Below are 24,769 nucleotides of genomic sequence, written 5' to 3' on the forward strand. Positions count from 1 at the left end.
AAAAAAAAATACAAAAATGAATGTCCTCTTCGACTAATGACATATGATTCTATCGAGTGTAGAATGCTTTATTTTGGTTATTGGAAGGAATAGCAATAAGGGCAATGGAGACAGCAAAGACGCGTAGCATTGGTCAAGGATGTATAAATTTGGAGGAAGCTAGCGGAGCCAAGTTTATTACTTATTAACCCTTCCCACTTGCCATTCGTTGTATGAGTAAATTGTACATGCTAGTCTAGCTTGACAAAAGCAAGAACATTTATAAATCTTTTAATATTAATGTATACAGTCCAACATTTTCGAAGCTTAAAGTCTCCATTTGCAAGCAAGGAAAAAAAGACAAGCGTGACCCAACGAAGGTTGCCACAGGGCTCTCACACAGAAACATGCACAACAACTGGACCCACCCATCAAGATTGAATCGATTTCCTGTATCCGCACACATTTTCGCGTTGTCAAAATAGTAGCTCCCTTTTCTTTTTTCTTACTTAATTTCATCTTCTTTGTACATGTTCATGTACTGTCTCCTGATTTTTTTTTTTTTTTTTACAAGAGCGATAAATAAGATATCAGGAGAGTAAATGGTAGATATGAAGGAGTAACGAACATTAGCAATGCATATTGTAATTATAACGTGTCCTTGTTGTCTATCGCAGAAAAGAAAAGAAAGGACGACCTCACGGTTGCCTGAAAAAAATTGGACATGCTTTTTGTACACCAGTTTTGTTGTTTACAACCTCTGCTATTCGATAAATGCATTTGTGTTGACCTCAATGCGGTCCAATGCTTTTTTTGCAGTGCAATCCAATGAGAGCTGTCTTCCTCTCTCTTCTAATGCTTGAGTCTGGTTCTATTGTTTCTACTAGTTCGTTTCTAGCTGAACTGCATGATGGACTTTTCCTTGCGATGCAGTCTAAGCGCGTTCTTCCAACTCACAGCTAAAACCCTGCTCTATCGTCACACATCCTTTCCATCTTTTTTTTTTTTTTTTTTTTTTTTTTTTTCTGCATTCTTCATCGCATGTAATCTTTTTTATTACATTACTCCATTTGTGAAATACTTCTTTAGACTCTTTCTGTTTTTCTCTCCCACGCCCTTTCATACCCTTACTTATCCATCATTTTATTCTCTTGTACAAAATCTCCACAGACAAACGCCCACCTTTTTTTTGTATCCCCATTCTGTCGCTTGAAATTAAAGTTCGTTACCAATCACCTCAACCTGTCATCATCAGTCCGCACGACGCCCTACTATCCTCTCTGTCTTCACCTTCTATCACTTCTTTCACACCACTTTGTTCTCTCGCCTTCTGTATTGTCAAAAGAAGAGGAAAGAAAGAAGAAATAGATACGTATACCAGAAGGTCTGCATTTATACATTTATCGTAAACGATCGCAAGAGAGAGGACAAGCGCAATTGTGTGCGTCTTTGTGTGCGCATGAACAAGTGAAAGCGGGTGTGAGAAAGGTGAACCCGTTTACATTGACTATTAGATCATAAAGTACCAAGCAAAACCATCGAAGAGAGAGAAGAAAAAGGAAGATCGAAATAAAAATAAGAAAGAATAGAAAAAGACATGAGTCTGGCGCTTTTGCCATGCCAACAGCAGCAGTATCTCTGACCGTAACGAACTCTCCTCGCCGTATATCCTCCACCTCTACTTCATCCTCATCGTCTTCTGCCTCAACTTGCTCTTCTACTTTCCGTACAAACTCCAAAGACTCGCCACCCTCGTCATCTGGAAGTGACAGTGGAGGAGGAAAACAAAGCGAAGGCGAAGGAGGATGGAGAAGACGAGGAACTACAACAACAGCAACAGCAACGACGACGGCAACAGCAACAGCAGCAACAGCAGCAAGTGCAGGGACAGTGTCACGGTTCAAGTTATCTAAGCTCCTCCATCTTCCACTTCATCATCAATCAAGTCGTTCTGAACAGAATGAAGTACAGCCGCCGTTATCACCACGACAACAACATTATCAGTACCTTCAACAGCAATCATTGAACTCTCACTCATACCACGCTTATAACCATCATGGCCGTCCACAACATCAACATCACGACCACGGGCGCCAGCACAGGTCAAAATACCATAGCTCGGCCGCTCGATTTCGACGGGGTAATTTCTTTGGGTTCCTGCAGTCATATTACCATGTCTTTCATCGACAGCTACAAGACTCAACAGACCCAGCAACGGATAAAGATGCATCGTTAGCCCATTCGTCTTTCGATGGCGATAGTGACAAAGATATAGACATTGATAGAGACCAAGATAGAGATGGACATTCCAAGAAACCTAATGCTATGACCTCCCCACGATTGCCTGTTCGCTCTATGCTGTCCTCACTACAATTTGGCAGGAGCAACGGCAATACCAAGACCAACTATAAAGGTGGTGGTAAGAACATGACCCCGCCTACGTTGGCAGTGCATCCAGGATACAATGTAAGACATCCTTTCTTTGTTTGAGCGATTTGGATTGTCTCTTTCCTTTTTGTCTGTGTTCATATTTGATAACGCAGGATGCGCTTTGTCCACGTTCTTTTTTTTTTTTTTTTTTTTTTTTTTTTTTTGGCCGTTGCTATTGCTCTTGTATTAAACCAAGGCCACCATTTCAGACTTTCGACCGCACGCAACCATTGACTCTACACTCTCTGATTCTCCACCAACGAAAATCACAGAGATTATTTTTGACCAGCATAGCAGATATGCTGCCTCTTCTTCTGCTGCCGCCATCGCTGACTCTCATCATCACCAATTGCTTCTTGAGTTACAACAACCGCAGTCGCAAGATGTAACTTCGTCATTATCGACCACAATTCCATCAACAACCGCGCTAGTGGTTGCTGCGCCTATCGGTACTAATTCAAGTAATACAAAGCTCACTACACATGCTAATGTTAATAATATTGCCAGTGATTCATTATCCCCGAAAGAGATTGTAACCGTGACGACGACAATAACAGATACAAACACCAATCCTTCTCTTTTCACACCGTCATCATCATCACCATCACCATTACAAATCAACTCTAATAACAACGCTGATAACAGCACAAAAATCAGTAGTGGTCTTAAAGCAACGTTGCGTCCGCTCAGTTTATTGAGCGGTAGTAACAAAAATAGCAAAAGCACTAGAACACCTCAGCTATCATCAATCATCCCTTCATCATTCATCTCCTCTGTGACATCCTCGACTGTGACAACGGAACCAATAGTCTTACCATCTAGACAGAATGCCGTTCCACTCCCGTCTAGAAGAACCCGTCGCTCAAAAACAGGACCACCCTTACCATTAATTCAACAACAACAGCAGCAACAACTACAGGGCCAAGGCAGTGATCAACCATCTTTACCGTCCACTTCAACCTCCTTCTCTTCACCTTCTAAACACATTACTAGAGCATTGGAGGCTGGAGCAAAGAAGATTGGGCTTTTAAAAAAGAAAAGGACAACGATACCCACTCACTACTTGTCATTGCCTGTTGGAGGGATAGCCTCTGCTGCTGTTTCAGAAGCAAGTGGGATGTATGCGCTACACTCAGAGGATCTTTCTGTCACAGAGTTTGCAAAACTAGCAGGAATCACCATTCTGCCGGATATTGAGAATGATAGCGACAATTATAACAGTGTACTCAGCTCGTTTCAGTATCATAATGTTGACGACACTATTGCTTCGAACAGCGTGGAAGAAGGAGCCGATGGTAGTAGCGGGAGTGGCCACCCGTCAACGGGCGAAAGTAGCAGTAGCGGTAGTAGCCATTTAATCAAGGCCATGATCCCTGGATCAGACTCTGGAAACACAATGGACTCGGATAGGCAGCTGACGACTGACAGTATGATCAGCAATCAGAGTTTCCTGAGGAAAGTCAACATTTGGGATCCTCAGTTCTGGACCAACCCTCGCGATGGCATCACTGGTACCACTGGAGCTTTTCAAGCAGTATCACGGCCTTCTTCATCGCCACCTATATTACTGTCAACGATGTCCGTCTCTTCCAGCGCGCCTCCATCACCAATGTTCTTACCTATGGCACAAATGCCCTTCAATATCCCAGCGTTGGTCAGACAGCCACCTACACCAGCAGAGTCAGATAACGACAATATCGTATGGAGTAGTGGCGATAGTAAAAAGGTTGAGGATGATTGGTCCAGTGCCAAGACCTCGGCTCAGGTGCGCAGGAACTCTTTCACGTCGGATGGACTGTGTTCAGGAGATGGAGCTGAAGGAGGGACATTGACAACAACTAAATTTAAGAGAGAGCGTGCACGCACTACGAGTGGCACTAGTATTACTCTCCGACGTGTCGATGAGATGCCCAACCCCCCAAAGGATGCAGCAGAACTCTCGAGAGATCTTACCCGGCGATGTCCGTTCACGTCATTGACAGCCGTTGCTATTGAGCTAGGGGGTAGCGAACAAGAGACTCAACAAAGAGAAGGGCCTGCCAATCGGTCTGAAGCCTCTCTTAATCAGGCAAGGGGCAACAGTACTACTCATTTAGAACCATCTTTGCCAGATCAGGCCATTGTCCCCTCTAGATCTCAACAACAACAACGCTCACATCCACATCATGTCCCTGCTCATACCGTAGCACTACATGCACTTCAGCCTTCGAGATGTAAGAATACTTTACTACAGAGTTGTGGTAGTGGTAGCAGCAGTGGTCTTCCACGATTACCAGGGGGCACTTCTAGGAATCGTTCATCTTCGCCTTCACCTTTGTCACGACAGATCAACTTGGACTCTCCACAAGAGGAAAAAGAGGAGTTTGATTTTCAGTCATCAACAACATCAGAAGCAGGAACATCATCCGTAACAGGGTTTGTACCGACTACTACCACTGTTATTACGGATACCACTGTTGCTACTAGATCGTTCACTCTCAACCCATCATCAATGGCTATGGCCATGTATCGGCAACGGACACAGTCCTTACCCACCTTGTTCTTGCCGGATCCACAGAATGTTGCTGCTACTGTTCCTGCCAGTGATACACTCTCGTCGCTGACAGCGTCAACACCATTTACATCTGTGACCCCTCTTGCATCAGGCTCGGTGGAGCGTAGGCCGTCAACATCGACATCAACGTTAGCTAGCTCCAAGCCGAAACGTACGTTTGAACCTGGAACCAAGGTCGGGAGATTTACGCTGGTGAAGGAGCAATGCACTAGACATGTTGATATTCTTCGAGCACAGGAGGAAGAGCTACGACTACAAAATCAATCAACGCCATCATCTCGCCGTATATCTACGATTAGTTTAATGTCTTCTTCGTCATCTTCGTTAGCTGTATTTGGACCAGAAGATCAAGAACATCATAATATAGTGGGCGCCTCGGATGAATGCAAGCATGGAGAGGATGAAAAATCACAAAAAGAAGGGAGCTGGATGAATGATAGCCTAGTAATGAAGTCAGAAGAGAATGTAGTAGTCTTTCAGCGCAAGAAGACCAGACGATCACTCCCAGTGAATCCACAACAACGATACTCGAACCCAAATCCAGACTCAAGTTCACAATTGCAATAGAAGAAAAAAAAAAACTATCCTTCGTATTATTATTTGTATTATAATAAATTAAAAATTACTGTTCACTCCAAGATTTTTTATATTTGGAGTGATCAAAAGTAATGGACAAAGTATGATATTACAAAAACTTTTTTTATTGACTAAACTTTGTACAGATCGAGTGAATAATTAGTATTGAAAAAAAAAAAAAAAAAAAAAAAAGAAAGGATGATTTTCAATGAAGAAAAGAAAGAAGCGTTGCGTTCAACTTCCTAACCCATTGTAATGGAGCCTTGCTCCTCCACAAGACCCTTATTTCAACCTAATGACCTTTTTTCTTTTTTGTGTTGGTAGTTTCCAGGAAGTGATTCTTTTTTTGTGCTTTGATTGAGATATAGTTGTTGTTACAATGAATGAATAGATAAAAAAAAAAAAGAGTAAAGCGCATATAAAAAAAATATATATATAAATGAAAAGGCAGGTTTTTACAATGCATTTGCAACCGCAACTGCGTAAGCGCCGGAATGGCTGATCGAGACCTTGATCTCTTTGACACCGGCTTTGGTGGCTGCTTCTTGTGCTGCACCTGAGAAAACAACCGAAGGTGCTCCGCTCTCTGCCATCACAATTTCAATCTCGGCGAGTCCTGCACCTGCTCCTTGAGTCCAGACTTTCTCTGCGTCTAATGAGAACGACGACACAGCCTTGACCACAGCCTCTTTGGCGGACCAACGTCCTGCAAAGCTTGCCTGCGGGTCAGGTCGGCTCAGACAGTAGTCAATCTCTTGCTGTGTAAAATTGCGCTCCAAAAATGTCTGGTTCTCAATATTGATCGCAGAGACCATCTCGACATCGACACCTACACCACGTGATGTTGAAACAGACTCTTTTGCAGAAGTCTCAAGGATAGCTCGCGTCATATCTACATCAACCTTCTCTCCTTGAGGGACCAATGCTTTGGCATTGAAGGCCCAAGACTTAGTAGTGTTGTTGTACTGAGCACGAGCGCGAGGATCAAGGTAGACAGGCGATTCAAGTTCAGGAGTGTATGGAGGAGCGTTCTTGACCTGTACCAGGGCTGGACCACCAGTCATTGAGTCGTGGAGATAGCGGTATGACTTGGCCTGGCGTGCCTGCTGCTTAGCCTTGTATGCCTCATACTCATGTTCTTCAAGAGCACCAAGGATATAATCCGAGTGAATCACAAGGACTTCACCACCTACTTGACCGAATCCAAAGGACTTGAGCAAACCTGCCTTGATACCATCAGTCTGGATCGAACGTGACGTGTACAACACATACTCATATTGCTTCATAACATCATCAATGTTATCGGCGTTACGGTTACCAGGAATCAAACCAGTCTGGAGGACCTGGAGAACTCCATTCAACATCCAGGCAGCAGCAGCACCCTTAGGATGGCCAGTAAGGTATTTCTGCCAGATCGAGGGCAGCGCATTACCCTTGCTGCGACCCAAATGCTCGAGCTGCTTGTTGACGACTTCGGATTCATTCTTGTCGTTAGCTTTGGTAGAAGTGCCGTGGAATGATCCAACACCAATATCATCGATAGTCAAGCCAAAGGAGGCAAGAGCGCCGCGAAGAGGTGCAATTTGAGGGTCCTGACGATAGAACTCATTGCCCCACAAGTTTAATGCCTCGCGGTGTTGGCGCTGGGCTTCCTTCTGGATACGTTCGGTCTCAGCAGCGAGATACTCCTCTTCTGTAACAGTGAGTGCGTTGTTGGCTTTGAGCTCCTCAAGTTCATACTTCAGTTCTGTGTACTCGTTCTCGACCCACTGCTTGATCTGAGCACGGCGAGCATCAATCTGACGCTTACGATATTTGATGTCCAGAAGACGAGAAGGCATCTTGCCCTTGGCCTCTCGAGCAGTGGTCAAGACACCCTGGCCAGGTGCAGGGACAGAGCGGCCCTCCTTGTCGGTAGCGGTGTTAGTTAGAGCGATAATACCATAAATTGGGACACCCATCTTAATGGCAAGTTGAGCCTGCATCAAAATCTCAATACCAGCACCATGCGACTCCATGAAACCAGCACGAGTAGTCGTGGCAGGACGAGACATTTCCTGAGGCGTGCGGCCATGGGCAAACTCATCTTCAGTATTGCTAGTCGCCTTCATGTTTGCGAATTCGTATGAGCCTTCCTCCTGGAAGTCATCGTAGCCTCCAACAATAACAATCTTAGCCTTGCCGCTTTGAATAGTGTCCACGCCGATTTCAACAGACTCAACAGCTGTAGCGCAGGCTCCGACTGGCGTCTTGATAGGGCCCGAAGATGACAACAGCAGCATGTTGATCCAGGCGGGCATTGTATTAATGAAAGACTCTTGAAGCACATCCTTTTGCACAGGCCTATCCAGATGGCGGTCATGGTAAATACCGCGGAGGGAAAGCATACCGCCGACACCGGAGCCAGCTGTGTTTCCAACCTCAGAGACATGGACATATTGATAGAACTCGTAAGGATCAGTGATGCCAGATGCGACCAAGGCTTCAACGGTCGAAACCAACACATAAAGAGTTATGACATCGACTTGATCAATAATATCCTTGGGCACACCATAGCGAGCAGCGTCCCATCCAGTAGGGATCTGCCCAGCGACGAGACGGTCAAATTTGAGCGCCTTGGGGATGTACATGCTGGCACCCTTTTTGAATTTGACAGCCCATTGGCCTGACTCTTCCTCATAGATGTCAACCTTGTCGCCATGCTGGAGCTTGAACTGATGTGCTTCCTCCTTTGAAACCTCGAAGGGCTCAAGATCGTGATCGATCAAGACCTCCTGCATAAGGCCTTTGCGTTTAGGATCATACCCACCGAACAGTTCGGGCTCAATCAGACGAATACCAGTGTGCTCCAGGATCTGCTTCTCGTACTTGGCCTTGACATCCCTGTCCTTCACAGGCTCTTCAGTCTTGGCGTCAATCCATCCAGAGTAAGGAGCGCCAGATTTGAGAGGGCCGTTATGGTGCTTGATGAAGCCCATAATCCACGCCATCTCAATGCATCCTTCGAGCGAGAACTGGCCATTGGCTTCCATCTCCCAGCGAGTACGGGAATTGCCCCATGGACCAACTTCACTGAAACCTGTCACGACAACGACTTTTTCGAGGTCGAGCATACCCTTGAGCTTGTGAGCATGCCCAAGATCCTTGTAGTCCTTGAGTTCTGGAAAGGGGAACTTCATGTTAGCTCGGGGCGTGACTTTGTGTGATTGGTGCTTGCGCTCCGCCTCAGCGCCGTACGTCTCTTTAAAGTCCAAAGTGTTCTCGGCGACAATGGCCTTACGGATCTCCGAAGTCTGACGGTACTCAGCGCGCAAGTTGGCACTAATTTCGTTTAGGTTGGGTAAGTACTGCAGACCACCGTTCAAGTCAGCCCAGACAGGCTCAATTTGACAAAGACTGGTGATCGAGGGATGCATAAGACCTAAGATGTTGAAGGCCATCTCCTGAGTTGAGAAAGTGCGGACCCCATACTTCTCGAGACCCTCAGCGACAATGTTATTGCCACTCATCAAACCAGTACCACGAGTCCAACCAATAACGGCTCCAGTGATAGTCAGGTAGGCAGACCAAGATTCAGAAGTCCAGCGGTTGAACAGGGTCTCTAATGCGACCTTAGATTCTCCGTAAAGACCGTCAGCACCAAATGTCCCGTGATTAGGAGACAAGGGAAGAATAACCTGAGCAGGGCGTGTATCGTAACCGTACTCCATCTTCTTGGTCTTCACATTACCCAGCAGACGAAGAACGTTGGTCAACATGATACGGTGAGCTAACTCTGACTTCGAGTCAATATTGTCGATTTCCTTGCCTTGGACAGAAATGGCGGCGAATGGGATAATGTAATCAAGGTCCCAACCTAGGCCTTTCTTAGGATCTTTGTCGTAAATATAGTTGACAAGTGCATCAACATCCTGTTTCGAGCCTCCATTGAAAGGAACGACAACCAAGGAAGAATTCTTGGAGCCATGGCGTTGGTAAATCGACTGGTAGTACTCCGTAACCTCACGGCTGAAACGCGAGGTGGTGACAACGACTTTGGCGCCTCCAGAGAGTAGACCCTTGAGGATAGCGGCTCCGATGGAATCCTTACCAGCGCCGGTTATAAGGACCATGCGGTTCTCGTAGGTTATACCATCCTTGGCCATATTAGTCAGAACATCAAGATAAACGCTAGTCAGACGCTGAGAGAACTCCCATCCACCTTCGATATGAGGATTCTTCTTCTTGAGATGCAAGAATGGGATAGTTTCCTTCTTTGCTGCCTTCTTGGGGCGATCAGGGTTGACATTGACTGAGGGACGACGAGCACGGCTGGCACGACGAGCTCTCTCCTCACGTACGATATTATTGGACATATTGATGGCATGAATGACCTCACCATAGAGGGATTTGATGGCTAACTTGGATGAGGACTTCATAGTGTTTTGGGCCTTGATAATCTTGTAAATTTGGGCCAAGTTTTTCTGGACTTTTTGGCGGTTACTGTACTCAGACATCTTTCCGCCGGCAGCCATATCTTTGACATAATGATCCAACTTACGCACGCCAGCACGCTGGACCTCCTCGTACAAGATATTACCCTTGTTATCGATCGAGGTCGATGGGCCAGTGGGTACACCAACTATAGTATAGTAGAAAAAAAGATAAGACAAGAGTAAGTTACTGTAATATAGAGCAGGAGTATTAAAAAAAAAAAAAAAAAAAAAAAAAAAAAAAAGACTTACCATCTTTGTACACTGGAGCGGCCTCAAGAACCTCGCGACAGTTCTGGATCAACAAATTGCCGAATTCTTTGGCGAGAGCATAGGTTTTACCACGGTCAGCGGCAGTATTGTCAATGTGATAGACCATGAACTGCAGCAGCTGAGGATTGGCACGGTTCATAACATGGATGCACTGAGCAACAACCTCGCGATCAACAACAGTCAGACGTCCAAAGATCATGTCGTATAAAAGAGATAGAGCATCTTGACGAACCCAGTTCCAGTGCGAGTCATAGATACGAGCTTTCTTAGCGCTAAAGGAGGGCTTGATGCCCTCAGCATAGTAGTCACCGTGCTCTGCCATCCACTGATCGATCTCAGCCTGCAGACGAAGGGTTGCAAGCTTCTCTTCCTCATAGAGTTTCTCACCAAAGCGGAGATCCTTTTCAAGGTAGCGAGCATAAATTTCAAGGTGCTGGTACATCATAGCATTCTGCTTGGCTTGGAATTGGTTAAATTCTTCGCTGTTCATCATAGCGCCTCCAACAGCTCCAGTGCCAATAGTGCCGCTACCGCCTCCACCGAGAGAAATACCAGCGCGACGAGCATAGGCCTGTGCAACAGTGTCCAACCAACTCTTAGCCTCAGCTTCAGATCCAAGACGAGCACTAGGCTCCATGGTCAGGCCCAAGAGAAGAGCGCCATCAGCACGAAGCGGGCCTAATCCATAGGCAGAAGCAAGATAGCCCTTAGCCGAAGACTGAGTAAAACCGCCAGGCATCTTAGATCCAATCATCTTGGCGATGAGTGAGGTCGTCTGCTTGCCAAGAGTGCCATTGAAGTTGCTCTGAAGAGCATTTCCAAGGTCTTCTAATGGAGCTTCTTCACCCTTCTCGGGGAATCCAGATCCACCAAACTCCTTCTGCAGATCGCCCAAAATCTCGTTTTGAAGAGTTGACTTGCCTCCGACGAGATCCTTGATTGCCTTGGAAAGAGGAACTTCTTCAACTGATTTCTTAATCTTCTGAGCAACGATAACATGAAGAATATCTACAGCCTTAATAGGAACATCGGCAACAGCAGCAGGGGCGCCTCCGCCGACAGGTCCAGTGGCGGACATCATGGTAGGCGCGGCGCCAGCAGGAGCTGCAGCACCCAAAGTAATACCAGCACGGCGCGCATATGCCTGTGCGACAGAGTCTAGCCAGCTGTTGGCCTCAGAGACATTGTTAAGACGAGCAGCAGGCTCCATAGTTAAACCAACCAGCAATGCTCCATCAGCACGAACAGGTCCCAAGCCATGAGTCTTGGCCAGGTAGCCTTTGGCAGTCGAGAGTGAGAAACCACCTGGCATCTTGGATCCAATCATCTTGGAGATCAACGAGGTAGTTTGCTTGCCGAGGGATCCACTGAAGTTACCCTGAAGAGCATTTCCGAGCTCCTCCAGGGGTGTTTCCTCACTCTTCTCGGGGAATCCAGAGCCCCCAAACTCCTTCTGAAGATCACCTAAAATCTCATTTTGAAGGGTTGATTTACCTCCGACAAGGTCCTTAATGGCCTTAGAAAGAGGTATCTCCTCCAAACTCTTCTTAACTTTCTGAGCCACAAGGGCGTGCAAGATCTCAATAGCCTTAATAGGGGCGTCAGCGACAGCAGCAGCGGGACCAGCGGCAACAGCAGCAGGCGCAGAAGCAGCTACAGCAGCAGGCGCAGCCTTGGCAGCAGGCGTGGGTGTAGCAGGTACAGCAGCAGCAGCAGGGGCGGAAGATTCAATGTTATCCATGGCATAATAAATCTCTTTAGCATCCTTGGAAGTACAGAGTGTGGAACGCTGGAAAGTCAAAGCATCATCATATGCCTCATACTTGAACTTAAGGGTACGTTGAGCCATACCGCAGAGAGTTGGTGAAGGCCCAACTTCAATCAAACGAACAACATTGAACTCCTTGAAAAGTCTATCTTGAGTCTCAATCCAGCGGACAGGCGAAGCAAATTGATAGGCAAGCAATTCGACTAAAAGGGTGTAACCGAGGCGCTGCTGTTGCTTAGCAGTAAGCTTGGTGTCGACCCAGTTTCTGAGGACCTTGCCAAGGCGAGGTGAGGAAGTCAAGTTATAGACACCTTCAATGTACGACTTTTCGATACTGAAAGGCTGAGCGGTCAAGTTGGGAATGTACTTGTCAGTCAACAGAGGAACGTTGATGAAGGAAGGGTTGATCTTCTTGGCAAGATATGTGCGGAAAGGTGCGACGCCTGATAACAGGAAGCTTGAATGGAAAGGAACATCGATACCAGCTAGGGGAATGGTAGCAACACCGCGCTCTGGCTTAATGATGCCATCCTTGGCAAGCTTCTCGGCGACCTTCTCGAGAGCACCGGCGATGATCTGAGTGAGATGCCTCTTAACTTCTTCGAGCGGCATGGTTTCCATCAGCTTCTGGAGATCGATCTTTTGAACTTTAATGTAGTTTAGGACGGTTGAGAGAGCATCCAAATTGGAGAGCTCACCAGCAGCGACGTATTGCCAATTCTCAACATTCTCATTGACGATTTCCAGGAGCCCATTTGACTGTCTGGCAATGGCATCAACTACATAGCGGAGAGCCGAGTCATTGAATGTGGGGGACACACGCGAGGGGTTGATGGCGACCATACCATAGTTGGAGCGGCCTAATGAATCACGGGGCACAGCCACCTGCATGGTCATACCACGATAGAATACAACATCGACGAGAGACTCAATAGGCAAGACCTCACCAATAGCAGCCAAGGCAGAGTACTCGCCAAGAGAATGACCAGCAAAAGCACAGTTACCCTGAATCAAGGCCTTGGATCGCATATCCTCAAACGCAGCCTTCTCCATCAAGGTCAGAGCAGGTTGGGTGAACTGGGTTGCAGCCAAAAGACCATTAGGTGACTGGAATGTGTAAAAGGCTGTAGACTCGTTGATACCAGGGAATAAAGGCAGGGATTGAACAGATCCATCCTGGCCGACGAGATCATAACGCATCGACATGTAATTTTGACGAATGGCATTACCCTTAGGGCCACCAAAGTGAATCGTCTTCTTGAGGGGATTGTTGCGGACGATATCCAGGATTGAGAAACCTAAAAATAAAGAGGAGCACACTTGTCAGGTAAAGTTCATGGCAGATTTGGATGAAGATGTCTAATGATGCAAAGATTGTTTGCCTACCATAATTCTCAAGGAAGTGTCGATCAGCCCTCTGCCAGATGTCCTTTGCAACAGGTGAAGAGTCATATAAGGCCATTCCCATTCCTTGCTCCTGAGATCCTTGACCGGTGAAAACGTAGGCAATAGTAGGCTGGTCAATCTCTGCAGTGCCTTCAATGACCTAATGGATTCAAAATAAGAAACGGATAGGCTCAGCATATTACAGTAGCAACATAAGTAACAACAATATTGATAAAGTAAAATATATGAAATATATATACCTTAGTACCGTTTTGGTTGAAGGTCTCAACCTTGATGATCTTCTTTCCATTAATCATACCAATATGTGAAAGCTTGGTCGACAGGCGATCCTGAGGAAGGACCATAGACAAGAAGTCGACTTCATAGCTACACAGAGAGTAGGGTCATAAAAAATACCGATTAGCAAATGGTAACCAAGTGTGGATGTGAAAAATAATCAAAACATATGCAGTACCTTGTGACGCGCTGGGGATGGTTATCAGCGGCAAAGATTTCCACAAACTTGCGGGTAGAGGCACTTGTCCACATGCCATGGGTAATTGTACCAGGGAGCTCAGCGAGATCAGCAAAGTAAGGGTTGACATGGATGGGGTTGAAATCACCTGACACCTTAGCATATGGTTCGTTGCTGAATGGGGAAATGACCTCCGAGCTAAATGAGCCCTCAGGCATGACAGAGTAGCCACCGTTATCGAAATGAACAGCCTGCTCGATAGGCTTGCCGTGGCGCTTGAGATAGGCAAGGACAGGGTTACCATGAGTCTCCTCATCGTTGCTGTAATGGACCTTGGCGATTTCAACGTGTTCCTTAGTTGAAATCTGCATTGATACCGTGCCAGTGGTCTCAACATGTGAGAACACAGTCTTATTCTTGAAGCGTAAAATTGTATTGAGACGGAAGACCAAATAGGAGTTGGGGCCGACAGTGTGTTCGCCCTCAGTCCACTGGATCCATTCCTTGCTCTTCAAAACGGCAACGTCTTTGGGCGATGTAAGCTTAACTTCCATGGGGAGTTCGACGATTTTCTGGAATGTGTTATGGTAGTCATTGAAGGAACCACGATACAAGAACTCGGATTTGACTTCCATCACGCGCTTACCCTCACGCAAGACAACTCCCTTGACTTGAACTAGCTTGCCGGAGTCGTTGTTGACAACAGCATTAATTTCAGCAATAGTGTCCACGATGTCGCCCTGTTTCAGTGGTTCTGCACCATCCAACATACGGAAGCCGTTCGAGAGATGAACTAGTTTCAAAAGATCACCATCGATTGATTTAGGGAAGATAGCCTTGATAATTGACTTCCAGCCAACGACAATGGCGAAGTCCATAGGAGCATAAACAACCTTCTGGCGGCGTTCGACGTACAACTCTGCTTGGTTCCCGACGGCCTGACAGAACTCCTTGATGTCAGGTGTATTGACCTGCTCGCCATTACAGATGAACTGCTGTGTGAAGGCATCGGTAGCGAGACAGGCGTTGAACTGGTCCTCTTCTGAAGGGAACCAAAGTTTGTAATAAAATTCTTTTATCCTTTCATTCCTACCCTCCATTACTTCGTGGATGGGAGCGTAGCCTTTATCAGGAGTATAATGGAACAGCAAGGGGAAGGGAATTAGACGGTCACCATTCTTCTCGACTAAGACAACTTCAATTAATCCGTTAGCCTGAAGGCGAGCACGGAGCGAAGGCGACAGATCATCTGACTTGCTGGAGGCGGACCACGAGCGGCGATCATACACAGTGACAGTCTGGAGTCTATCCTCACTATATTCAAAGTGGATGGCCTGTGAGACACGAGGGCGGAAGATACGAGCAAGAGGGTTGTTCAGGAACTTTTTGCCTTGAATGACAGTGGGCGTTGTTAGCAAAGCGCGGAACCACGAAGGTGCAGGGCCAGCCAAGTATTCGAGCCACTCCTCGACCATAGGCAAGCTCGATTCCACCATCGAAGTCTCAACCATCTTGACTTTGCCATCCTCATAATGATCGACCTTGACCAATGGCGAGACAGAACTCAAGACAGATTCAAAACGGCTGGGCTTGCCACCAAAATACTCGACCTGAGGAATACTGCTGTCATCATTGCTATAGTAACGATCCTTGAGCGAAGCAATGTGGCTGTGGAAGATTCCGTCCAGAATGTCCTTGACAGGCTCATCCGCCTTGGTAGAGTAGCGAGCGGCGGTAGGTCCCTGGAGGATACAAGTACGTTGAACATCCTGGTCGACTACAGCAGCTAGATCTTCGGCTTGCCAGAGAGAGTCTTTTTTGAACCAGACTTCAAAGTCCTTGTCAAGGACAGGGATGAATGGCACTGGCTTCTGGCCGCGACGGGTCATTAAGAACAAGAAGTAGCCAACGTCCTCAGTTGTCAAGAGCTGAGTCTTAGTCAGGGGATAAGTATTGATGAACTCTTGGGCAAACTCAAAAGGAATATCTAATCTAGAATAAGTCTGAACAATGGAGTCCTTCTCGACACCGACAAAGCGCTCTTCAATGCGGCGGAGAACATCACCCAAAAGATTGCGGTGAGAGAGATCTATCCAGCGTTCCTCATGTTTAATAAACATGAGCTCGATCATTCTATTGATGACCTCCTCATAAGTCATGTCCTGAAGATCGGCAACACTGCCATCAGCCTTCTTACCAAACCAAACCTAGAACAAGAGAAAAAGGAAAATAAAGTTAAAATTTGTTTAAAAAAAAAAAACCTCTTCAAAATAAAATGGAGCCATCCTTGTACCTTTTGAAAGTCAGCGTTCAAGCGCTTTATGATATAGTCCTTCTTGGCCAAAAGAGCAGCAGTGCGCTTGTCCTTGGGGAGTGAGAAGATAGTGTCATCCATTTCCTTCCACAGGCGCACACCGCGTGTAGCAATTTTATGAATAGGCTCTCCCAGCTCGGAGCGGACTGTCATGACACCACCGGTGGGGCCTTTATAAGTCTTTTCCCACTCTGAATCATCAACACCAGGGGCGTCAACAATCGCCTGCTTCACACCGAGTGAGGCCATACCTTCCTTAGCAACCATCATACGTGAGCCAAAAAGCACACCATCAAAGGGCATAGGAGGGTAGTCCAGCTGTACAGACCAGTCGCCAGTGAGATAAGGATAAGTGTCTTCTGCACCACCGAATCCAGAACCAGCTACTAAGACGACGTTGGGATGACGACGAATAGCAGAATAAGTATCAAGGATGGGTTGGTGGAAATCCTCAAAACTGTGGTGACCACCAGCACGGCCACCAGTCCACTGAAGAATCATGGGCATCTCGGGGTGGGCGGCAGCGATAGCCAAGACCTGACGAATCGACTCGGCTGAACCAGGCTTGAAAGAGATGTGGCGAATACCAGCGTCGAGCATATCAGTAATAAATTCATTGGCGACCTCAAGTGAAGGGACACCAGCAGCGCAGCAAAAACCCTCCATGGGCAAACCCTCACGACGAAGCTTAGGCACCAAAGGAGCCTGGAAACCCCATTGGCGAACGTTGATAAATAGTGTGTTTAAGGTGATACCAGCACCGGGGGTAGTAAGTTGCATAATTTTCTTGACCTTATTTCGGACAGCAAGCTCGTTGTAATGGCCGCCGCCAGCTAATTCGATATGGTAACCAGCATTCATGACAGCACTGACAAAGGTCTCATTTACAGTCGAAGGGGTCATACCAGCGACCATTAATGGAGGCTTGGACAAAAGACGCGACATACGAGTGTCAATATGGATATCACCATTGGCAGAGCGGATAAGCTTAGGCTGGAACTCGCGAGCCCAGTTAGGGGCATAACGAAGCGAGGCAGGATTGGCATCAAAAAGATCAGGCTTGTATGAGAGTTCGCGATTGATCCCCTCTGTGGCGCCAGCAAGAATGATCTGGACGCCAGTACCATCTTTGTTACGAGCAGTCAGAGAGCCAATTCCAGAGGAACCACCTGGGCCGAAATCAATCACATGAGTCAAGCCAGCCATTGTGGTAGCCTTTTCCCAGTGTACAGGGAGGGACAGAATTTGGTGAACAAGGTCCATAGTTACATCAGGCGATCCAGCAATATCCTTTCCAGAATCAGTCGAGAAGACAGGGATGGTCATATCAGTGTGGTGGAACTTCAAGTCATATCTTTCGATATCCTGCTCTACAATCGCTGCACAGCCATCCAAGTAAGATGAATGGAAAGGAGCCGTGATAGGCAAGAAACGTGACGAGAATTTGACTTTGCGCTGCGAAAAGGGAACTCGACCCTGCTCAAGACCGGTTGGTGCCTTAAGCTTGCGAAGAGCCAAATTCAAACCATATAACGACTGAGGAGGGCCTGTACAGATGACTGAGCGAGGGCCGTTGATGAGGGCAATCTTGATTAAGCGATCTTCGGGAAGATGGCGATTCGTAGCCTCCACATACTTGCGGACCTCAGAGGCACGAAGCGAATTAACCACCAACATGGGTGTAGGATTACCCTCATTATTAGAAAGCGAATCCTGTAAAATAGCGGGGTTGAGGGTGGTAGGTGGATAAAATTCTTGTGCGCGAGTTCCAATCCAGAAGAGCAAGCCGAGGGCCTTGCGTGAATTGCTGAAGAAATCCTCAAAGCTAGCGGAGGATGAGATAACCACGGAGGAGATAACACCCTGAGAGTGCCCAGTTGAACCCAAAATAAGATCACGAATCTGAGCAGGGGTCTTGTCAAGAACCTAGATTTGATGCGATTTATGAGGCGCCATTTTAAAATATCATGGGGTCAGTATTTCTTTTTTTCCCTTCTTTAGCTATTTTCTCTCCAGCGATTAAAATGTATAGTGAGTTTACCTTCAGCATAACATAGTAATGCATCAACTGAAGCAGACCAATTAAAGGAAGAGATACGGGAGCAGACACCAAATACGCAACATCTGGCTTCGAGTCAGGGTTTTTCAGCCAGCCCATGACATCCAACCCCTTAGAGTGGAAGACCGAGGCGTCGTCAGATCTGGCATGCTCGCGCAACACCGCGGCCATAGCGTCGACGTAGACTTGAACCAAGGCAGTATAGGTGGTGTAAATATCCGCTAACTCATCAAAGTATTCCTCAATATTGCCCTGGCCGCCAAAGATAGCAAACAGTCTGGCGCTGCCATGCTGTGCAGCTGCAAACAGGGCTGAGGTAGGTGGTGCATACTCTCCGGAGTTCAGACTGTCAGTAGCTCGAAGGAAAACCAAGGCAGTGAAAAATGCATTAATAACGACAACGCGGGTATCCTTTGCAAGGTTACGGGTAACAGCATGGATGTCGTTCCCTTTGAGATATTTAGCGACGAAGAACAAGAAGACGGTCTTGAGCACAGGGATGAATTGAAGTGAGGGATCATTCTAAAAAAAGTAGAGAGTAGGAGTTCTTATTAGTGTCGTGGGAAACTTGCCATATTATTTTTCATCCCCAATCCCCCAGTTTTTCTTCCCTGCCCAAATTAAATTAATTTTTATTAGTTTAACCTCTCCGTCATACCCAAAAAAAGGGACAAAAAGTACCACCCCTCTGTTTTGAAGGAAATGTCATGACAGAAACATCTCTGTTTCCTACGACCGTTGACACTTATAAATAAACCACCACTGTCGGCTTACAACGATATCTGAAAATAATGTGGAATCTGGGGAGGCTCACTAAAAGGATCGAGCCTTCCATTGATCACATTCCATTGCTCCAGATACAAAATCTCCATGTAAACAATGGCATCAAGCACATTGCTAAGCTTCGAGATATTGAAATACATTCCTTCAAGCCTATCGAAAAACCCTGGACTCAATTGCCACGCTTTCACTCTTATTGATGACCCTTTTTGCTTCTCTCACAAAAAGCCGTTTGGGGATTTTTTTTTGTACCTGTTCACTCTTATCGGAGGCAAACTTGAGGAATCGGGCCACGAAGACCATCTCAGGAGCCTGGTTATCCGCATCAGTAACGACAACATCTTCTGCTGAAGGTGCTGCAGTGCTTGTAACCAAAAACTCTTCTCGAAGCTGTTCAGCAGCAACCCAGACATCAGAAGGGACAAGAATCGAGACCTCGGTTGTACCCTGCTTGAGGGTCAATGGACGAGTAACATTGGATTGAAGTGTAGTAGTCATGTTGATTGGCTTTGATTTTGTTTCTCGGAAGGTAAAAAATTGCTTTGGTATTAACGAAATTGATCTCTTTTTTTTGCCTTCTTTCTTTGTACAGGAATAATGGACGCTATTGAATGCAACTTTTCAATAGAATCAAAGACAAATAAGAAAAAAAAAATAGAAAATATGAAGAAGACTAAGGAAGTGAATGATGAATATAATGTTCTATGCTATGGTATTATAAAATGAAATGCAGAAGTGAATGAGGAAATGAGTTTGAGAATGAGAGGAGGAGGGGGAGGAAGAGAGAGAAGGAAGAGAAAGAGAGATTGATGAGACTGATCTCAGAGAAATGTTTTAATATTACGACCCAACATGTTTTATGGGTTTTGTCTCTGTTGATCTGTCCTAGGATAAGAAGACCAAGCGATAGGAACTTTATTGCACATTGCACTGGAAACATATACTTTGATTTTATTATTATTGCATCAAACACCTCATACTCCCAAACTAAAGCACGAACTAAATCTTGCAACTATCTTCTCCCCCACACATTTGCAAAAAGGCCAAAGCGAGAAAAAGACATGTTCTTGCAATAATTTAATGATAATAAGATAAAAAAAAAAAGAAACCCAGCCATCACCGTGTTTAAATGGTTATTTTTTTTTTTTTTTTTTTTTTTTGAAACTTGCAAAATCAGCATCCCCAACATTTAGATCTTTTTTATAATACTTTTCTATAGTGGCACACACACCACACCATTTCACTCTCACCTCTACTCCTCTATGTTATGGAGGAAAAAAGAATCTGACGGTCTTTGATCAGATTTTGGATCTCAAAAATATTCATTGACATCCTGGTGTCCTTCCTTTCTCTTCTCCTCTCCCCATAAAAACATCTTTTTAGTCCCAGCCTCTTCACTACTTCCTTTCCTTTCCTCCTTATCCCCTTCCTTACTTCCTTCCTTGCTCATTCCCAGCAATGTTTTTCACGGCATCAAAATAACTGTTTATAAATTTAAACTGATATCATTTTTCCTTCTTTGATCTGTTACAACATGATATGAATTTTAGGAACAGTGGTGTGTGACCCTGTGTTGGCCCCTTTTACCATCAAAATGAATCTTGCATGTCTGATAAGCAACATGTCCGATCGTAGAGAACAGATTAAAGGAATTTAAAATGTTTTTTATTTTATTTTGTTTTATTTTGTTTTATTTTTCGTGCTACCGTTGGCGAACATCCAAAAGCACCTCAAGCTGGACAGGTCTTTTATTTAGAAGAAAATAAAGCTTTGGCCAACAAAAAATCTTTGGCAACCCAAAAAGTGAAATGCGTCCGAATGTCCTTTTTTTTGCCCCCAAAATTTAATTTTTTTGTAATCTTACCCCAAGAACAAACGCGGACTACAGTGAGTAGGGAAAAAATTGCTGATTACCCTTTCTGACAGCAAACGTCGCCTTGTCAGTGGCAATATTAACTACATACCATGCCATGCTACGCTTTACTCTACAAACACAAGAGTTAAACCTACGCCACCTTTATCTTTTTTTTTTTTTTTTTTTTTTTTTTGGGTGTATCTGTCCATCTATCACTTCTGGCATTGCCAGAAACTTGCCAGCTCCATTAAAGCAAGAATCCATTTATTCAATTGAACCATGGTCCATTCAATAGATACTTAAGAGTGTATTACGGCGATATCCTTTGTTTTTTCTATCAGTCCAATCAACCATTTAGCCAGTGCAGCTAAACTGTTATGTTGCATGCATTGAGCTTGCATTGAGCTTGCATTGAGCTTGCATATATTCCTTTTCATTGCATCCGATGCTTCAACTTCGCTATTTGGATAAGGATTAGGGAGTAATGATCGTTTATTGATAAAGACTTCGTCCCAAAATATAATATGTATGATTTGGTAAAACATGGCTGTGCAGTTCGGTAACCCAGTTCTGTCACACAAACACTCCTTCCAAATCACGCGTGGTATTCGCGCCTATCGCGTGCGCTTCGCCACGACAACAAACAGCAAACGTCTCGTGGTGGCCTTTTTTTTTTTTTTTTTTTTTTTTTTTTTTCACTTCACTTTTACATCAGGAGTTTACTGACAGGATAAGCAAGAAGGACCTGGTTGACCTAGTGTTTTTGTGCAGGTATCTCAGCTGTTGATCATTTGGCAATGCTGCTCAGGAATCGTTAATGGGATCACATAAAAAGAAAAGACAAAGCAGCATGACAGCAAAGATCTATACAGTCTCTGGTTAATGCAACTAATTACTTCATTGCTTGAAATCGATCAAATCTTCATCACTAGTTCTGTTTTTCTTTTTGTTTTCTTTCTTTCTTTCTTTATTTTCTTCTTTTAGTTTTTCTTTTTTCTTTTCTTTATTATTTCTTTTTTTTTTTCTTTCTTTTTTTGTGGTTTTTTTTTGTGAGTTTCCAGCCTTACTCTTTACCTGTACAAAAAATCCTTCCTCCTCAAACAATTGATAATAATGGATCAATTCGCCGCTCAACAACAGCAAGGTTCACCTTCTGTCACATCCCAGTCTGCAACACCCACTAATAACGCAGCCGCTGGTGACAACGCTTCTTTATCTGCAAACACTACTGCAGCATCAGCTGGTCCCGCCTTCCAACCCGATGAGAATTCTAAGACGCTTTATGTTGGTAACTTGGATCAAACCGTAAATGAGGCATACTTGCAGGAGATATTTTCACAGGCCGGTGGAGTTGTCGAGAGCGTCAAGATTATCCGTGATAACAAAGTATGTTAGAATACTACCAGATCGATCTCAATCTCAGAACTTCTGCTGGACTTTGGCTAGGCATGTTTGATGAGAAAAAACATAATCAAGTCGTTTGCATCTAAGCCCTCAACCACATTTTCCCATTCTCAATGTACTCTAGTATGCGCACCAAGGTGGTCTGAACTACGGATTTGTCGAATTTTCTGATCATGCTGCTGCTGAGATCGCTCTGCAGACTATGAACGGGCGCCGTGTATGCCTCCAGGTGAGGATTGTTCAACCTTTTTTAATCAAAACCAAAATAATATACATAATAGCCCTTTTCGTCTGACTATTTCAGCGCTTGTCATGATTTTCTTACATCTTTTAGGAGCTCAAAGTTAACTGGGCATTCACTGGACAAGTCGCCGGCAAAGAAGATACTACAAGTAAGACTGTCTCACTACTTGCATTCGTTTAGGTTACAATTGGTCTACCTCCAGAGTGTCTGACATTTGCACTTGAAAATACTGCTCCATAGCCCATTATCACATTTTCATTGGAGACCTCAGCCCCGAAATCAATGATGAGATGCTAAGCAATACTTTTAGTGTCTTTGGCTCAATGACGTACGTACACTCTAGGAAATGATTGATGGCGAAGAAGCAGTTGATAACCTCGTGATGATGACAATCTAATGAGCTGAATGTCCATTTTAGTGATGCTCGTGTCATGTGGGATCCTAATTCGGGCAAGTCCCGTGGCTATGGATTTGCTGCCTTCAAGGATCGTCTTGTAAGTTTGAACAAGGGCGTTTAGAAAATAGTTGTTCTTACCTTTCGAAATACAATTATGAGCTAACTTATCTTCTTTCCCATGCATCCTTTCAAATCCTTTCTGCCATCACTTTGGTACTCTAGGATGCCGAGCGTGCCATCATGTCTATGAATGGCCAGGTCCTCGGAAACAGGGCTATTCGATGCAACTGGGCTAGTCAGCGTGGTGTCCCTGGACCTACTTTCCATCAATCAGGTTTGTACTAATTGTTTGAGTATAGATTTGTTGCTCAAAGAATCGCTCAGAAAACAATTTAACCTTATTTTTCTCATCTTACTCGCAGGAGGCCACCATCACGGAAACTCGTTCAAGTCAGTTTCCAGCCAGGCTGCTCCATTTAACACGACAGTCTATGTTGGAAACCTACCGCCCCATACGACTCAGGAGGACTTGATCCCCTTTTTCCAACCATTCGGCATGGTGGTTGACATTAGATTGCAGGTAGACCGTGGATTTGCTTTTGTTAAGCTTGATTCACATGACAAGGCAGCCAATGCCATCGTTCGCCTTTCAGGCACCATGATCAATGGCCGTCCTGCCAAGTTGTCTTGGGGTAAGGACCGTTCCGTTGAGAATGCTACACGTGGCAATCATTACGGCTATTACAATAATAATGCTGGATATTCCATGGGTGGTGGCCACCAAAACAATAGTGGCTACCCTTACCAGTACAACAACCATAATAACCATCATAATAATCATTATGGTGGTGGTGGACAGGGCTATGGACGCAATGGACCTCATAACCACCACCATCATCACAATCAGCATCACCAACATCATAACGGCCATCACATAAACAGCCATCATAACCAGCAACATGCCTTTCACCACCAACAGCAAGTTGGATTAGACGGCGCAGGATCATCGGCTTTGGCTGCAGGCAGCTCTGGTCTTCCTCCTGCGAATATGGCCGTCGGCAGCAGTGGTGGCAACAATGGCGGCATGAGCCAGGATGCTTACGATCAGTTCACATCCTATGACAACAATGGAGGTTCGAGATAAAAAAAGAAAAAGAAAAAAACGAAGTAGTAGAAGAGTAGGTTCTAGGCAACAAAGAGGGTCCGATCACATTAGCGATTGTTGAGAACAGAAACGATAGCTCATATAAACATTCCTTTTTAGACTTTTTGGCACCCTTGGAGTTATAATAGCCACCACATGTTTATTTACAAACTATTTAAGAATCCCACTATATAATACCATGCGTTAGGAGTATAGATAAAAATGAACATCCAGGCGAATGCAACAAAGGCAAAAGAAAAAACTCATTTATAAGCAAAAGCATAAGCATCGATCATAATAGCAAAATATTTAATTTCATCAAACAGCATACGAAGGAGAGGGGGAAAAAAAGTTTTCCCTCAGATACCGTTGTAGTCATAAGTGTCCTCACATGGTTTTTTCAAGTGACAAGATGTGTTTGTCGTCATTAGGAATTAAGACAATGAAGCTTTTCCCAGGATTCGAACCTGGCATTTTTCTCCGAAAGAACTCCTGAACCCGCTTAAATTGCAGTTATGCAGCAAGTCTATCAAAGAAAGCGCTTTCCCAGTAAGCAAAAAAGCTTTTGTTTGTAAATGCGCAGATTGTCGTTATCTATTTTCTTGCTGTTAACTTCACGTGACTATGTGGCTTGGACCCTCATCTTTTTTTCGATTCTT

The 24,769-nt window shown here is 45.1% G+C and overlaps 3 protein-coding genes across 3 annotated transcripts; 2 read left to right on the forward strand and 1 right to left on the reverse strand.

Annotated features, from left to right (window-relative positions):
- Window positions 1–1,596: 1,596 nt before the first annotated feature.
- Window positions 1,597–5,530, forward strand: BCR41DRAFT_391741 (hypothetical protein; the record flags this gene model as incomplete). Its single annotated transcript, XM_022028387.1, has 2 exons — window positions 1,597–2,445; window positions 2,606–5,530. 2 exons carry the CDS (start codon window positions 1,597–1,599, stop codon window positions 5,528–5,530), a joined length of 3,774 nt encoding a protein of 1,257 aa, XP_021885955.1.
- Window positions 5,531–5,932: 402 nt separating this feature from the next.
- BCR41DRAFT_418365 (hypothetical protein) lies at window positions 5,933–19,820 on the reverse strand. Its single transcript, XM_022029614.1, has 8 exons — window positions 19,319–19,820; window positions 18,269–18,808; window positions 16,207–18,153; window positions 13,914–16,120; window positions 13,699–13,825; window positions 13,439–13,598; window positions 10,264–13,350; window positions 5,933–10,160 (listed from the first exon to the last, which is right to left on the reverse strand). The coding sequence occupies exons 1-8, from the start codon at window positions 19,562–19,564 to the stop codon at window positions 5,995–5,997; spliced, it is 12,480 nt and encodes a 4,159-aa protein (XP_021885956.1). The 5' UTR covers window positions 19,565–19,820; the 3' UTR covers window positions 5,933–5,994.
- A 2,117-nt stretch (window positions 19,821–21,937) lies between these two features.
- On the forward strand, window positions 21,938–24,409 carry BCR41DRAFT_316840 (hypothetical protein). Its single transcript, XM_022021251.1, has 7 exons — window positions 21,938–22,307; window positions 22,450–22,554; window positions 22,660–22,717; window positions 22,810–22,897; window positions 22,988–23,063; window positions 23,189–23,300; window positions 23,389–24,409. Exons 1-7 carry the CDS (start codon window positions 22,035–22,037, stop codon window positions 24,108–24,110), a joined length of 1,434 nt encoding a protein of 477 aa, XP_021885957.1. The 5' UTR covers window positions 21,938–22,034; the 3' UTR covers window positions 24,111–24,409.
- The last annotated feature ends 360 nt before the right edge of the window (window positions 24,410–24,769 follow it).

The sequence above is a fragment of the Lobosporangium transversale genome (assembly GCF_002105155.1).
Source record: "Lobosporangium transversale strain NRRL 3116 chromosome Unknown BCR41scaffold_2, whole genome shotgun sequence".
Lineage (NCBI taxonomy): Eukaryota > Fungi > Mortierellomycota > Mortierellomycetes > Mortierellales > Mortierellaceae > Lobosporangium > Lobosporangium transversale.